The sequence below is a fragment of the Mesitornis unicolor genome, unplaced genomic scaffold (assembly GCF_000695765.1).
Source record: "Mesitornis unicolor isolate BGI_N332 unplaced genomic scaffold, ASM69576v1 scaffold41398, whole genome shotgun sequence".
Classification (NCBI taxonomy): domain Eukaryota; kingdom Metazoa; phylum Chordata; class Aves; order Mesitornithiformes; family Mesitornithidae; genus Mesitornis; species Mesitornis unicolor.
In genome coordinates, this window is record NW_010200534.1 from 31878 (window position 1) to 34045 (window position 2168).

The following is a 2168-nucleotide window of genomic DNA, read 5'->3' on the forward strand; positions in this document are numbered from 1 at the left end:
ATCAGAAGCTTTCCTGCCATTTAACCAAGGCACATTAAGTGAAGAGTTTATGCTTCTTTTGTACTCAGTTGATAGAAGTCACTTCTTCCAGAGGATAATTCTGCCTCTGTCTACCTCTCTGTCTTCATCTCTCTTATATTTACTTGAATGTAGCATAAAAGGACAATATAACAAAAGTTACTGAAGACAATGCCATCATTTTGAGTTTAAGAAAAAAAAAAGGGTTTTTTTTCTTAACAATACATCTGTGAACATAGAAACACTTCCATGTACAACAACTATTTAGGAAGAAAAAAAAAGAAAGACAAGTATTCTGCTTACGTATTTTCAGGAATTTCATCAGTAAAGCTGCCCAGTAACAAAGGGATCAACTTGTGAAAATACGAATATCTATCTCGTAGGTGCAACAACCATTCTCCAATGACAGTTGTTACAGCGTGCCGAACCTACACCGATACAAAAAGACTATTTCAAATGTCAGGAAAATACCAGAAAGAATAAAAATAATATTTGTTTTCGGTATATAAGACTTGGTAAAGTGCATCAATAGTCTCAGGAGAAATTACAAGAACCCTGGATTTCGTCACTTGCAGCAAGCACCTTAAGTATCACGCTCCCTGTTGTGTTCCCACTCTGGCTTAGTTAGACTGTTTGCTGCACAAAAGCACATCTCCAAGAGGAAGACAAGATACAGACCTAACTCAGAAAACTCTAAATTCTCATGGTTAATATCTCTCTGCAAATGTAAGAAATGTACATTTCTCTGGAATCTGAAGTTTTCCAAGCACATCTCCAGGAGACCATTTTCTCTGTTCACTATAAAGGGAACATAAGTTAAATAATGTGAATAGAGCCACTCAGAATTTAAAGTATTTTAGTTTTATTTAAGTTGTAAATTTTAAAATTACTGTCTCAATTGCATTTTACAAAGTGACCGATACCGTAAGTGTGAAACATCTGAAGATGCCATAAAATCAATTCCCAGAGAGATCTGACAGAAGAATTTGTGACAGAATTGAAGGCACCATTAAAATAAAAAGGTTTACACAAACTTCCAACAGCCTGCAGGATTAGACAGCAGCTGAATAGGTCACGAACCCTGGTTTTGGATAGCTTACAATTGAGAAAGCCTGTATGTTACATATCTCGGCTGAATAAATGAAAGCTGAAAATTGGGGAGTGGCTTGGGAAACACCAGAAAAACCATCTCAAAACAGATATAAATCAAGAAAATAAAAAAACCTAAAGACACACCTTGGGAATCTCATCAAATAATCTCTGGGCCAGGTGAGACAGAACATCATCCACAGACTTTCCATTTCCAAACTGTATCACTGTTCCGGTAGCCTGAATTACATCAACACGAACTCTGTAGTGCTGGTGTGAAATCGTTTGCATTAAGGGCTTTATCAGAGATTCTGACTGCATGTGGAAGTGCTCTGTAAGGGCAGAGAGACAGAAACTTCAAACATACCTTTCTATCTGGGTGACAGATCTTGAGTAATATGATTTCTGTAATGCTACGGGCAGCAGCCTGATTAACGTCACTGCATTTGTGTAACACGCAGATTTAACTCTAAATTATACTAGAGCTGAACACTAGCATATACGTACTCCCCTAGCATCCTCCTCCCACTCCACTATGCTGTAACTGCTCAGGATCCATCCCTGGCACAGTTCTTCTCCAATAGATCCTCCAAAGCCAGTGCACCTCTGAGAGTGTTTGCAACTTCTCATTTCTCTTCCTGTCTCCTGGTTGCATTCCTGTAACCTCCTGCGGGTCCCTACCTCAGCCCCTGTCCCTTCGGAAGCCCGCAGGCTCACACCAGCCCACTGCTCCCCGCCTTTGCCCATTCCTAGGCCCCACCTGGCATGGCCTGGGCGCAGGACACGGCACACCTGCAACTTTCCCGCCTGACCTCGGCATAGTGGTCGAGGAGCGTGGCCTGGAGGATGCGGATAACATCGGTGAAGTAGGGGACCATGGAGGCCCCACAACGCTGCAGGAGGAGGCTCAGGAGCTGCAGGAGGCCGAGTCGCAGCTCCTCGCTGGGCTCAAAGCCCTGCGGCGGACAGAGGCGTTGGACCAAGGCCGGCAGGAGGACGGGCAGCGCCTCGCCGGGCCGGTCGCCGTGGCTGAGCCCGTGGCAGAGGAGCTGGAGGGCGAG

At 43.8% G+C, this 2168-nt stretch overlaps 1 protein-coding gene across 1 annotated transcript in view; it reads right to left on the bottom strand.

Moving 5' to 3' along the window:
• HEATR2 (HEAT repeat containing 2) overlaps positions 1-2162 on the bottom strand; it is a 27731-nt gene extending 25569 nt beyond the window's left edge. Inside the window, exons 1-3 of the mRNA XM_010189790.1 lie at positions 1868-2162; positions 1255-1439; positions 322-446 (exon numbers count right to left, since the gene is read on the bottom strand). Coding sequence (XP_010188092.1) covers positions 322-446; positions 1255-1439; positions 1868-1985 — 428 coding nt within the window. The 5' untranslated portion in view covers positions 1986-2162. The remainder of the gene's footprint in view (positions 1-321; positions 447-1254; positions 1440-1867) is intronic.
• Positions 2163-2168: the final 6 nt, after the last annotated feature.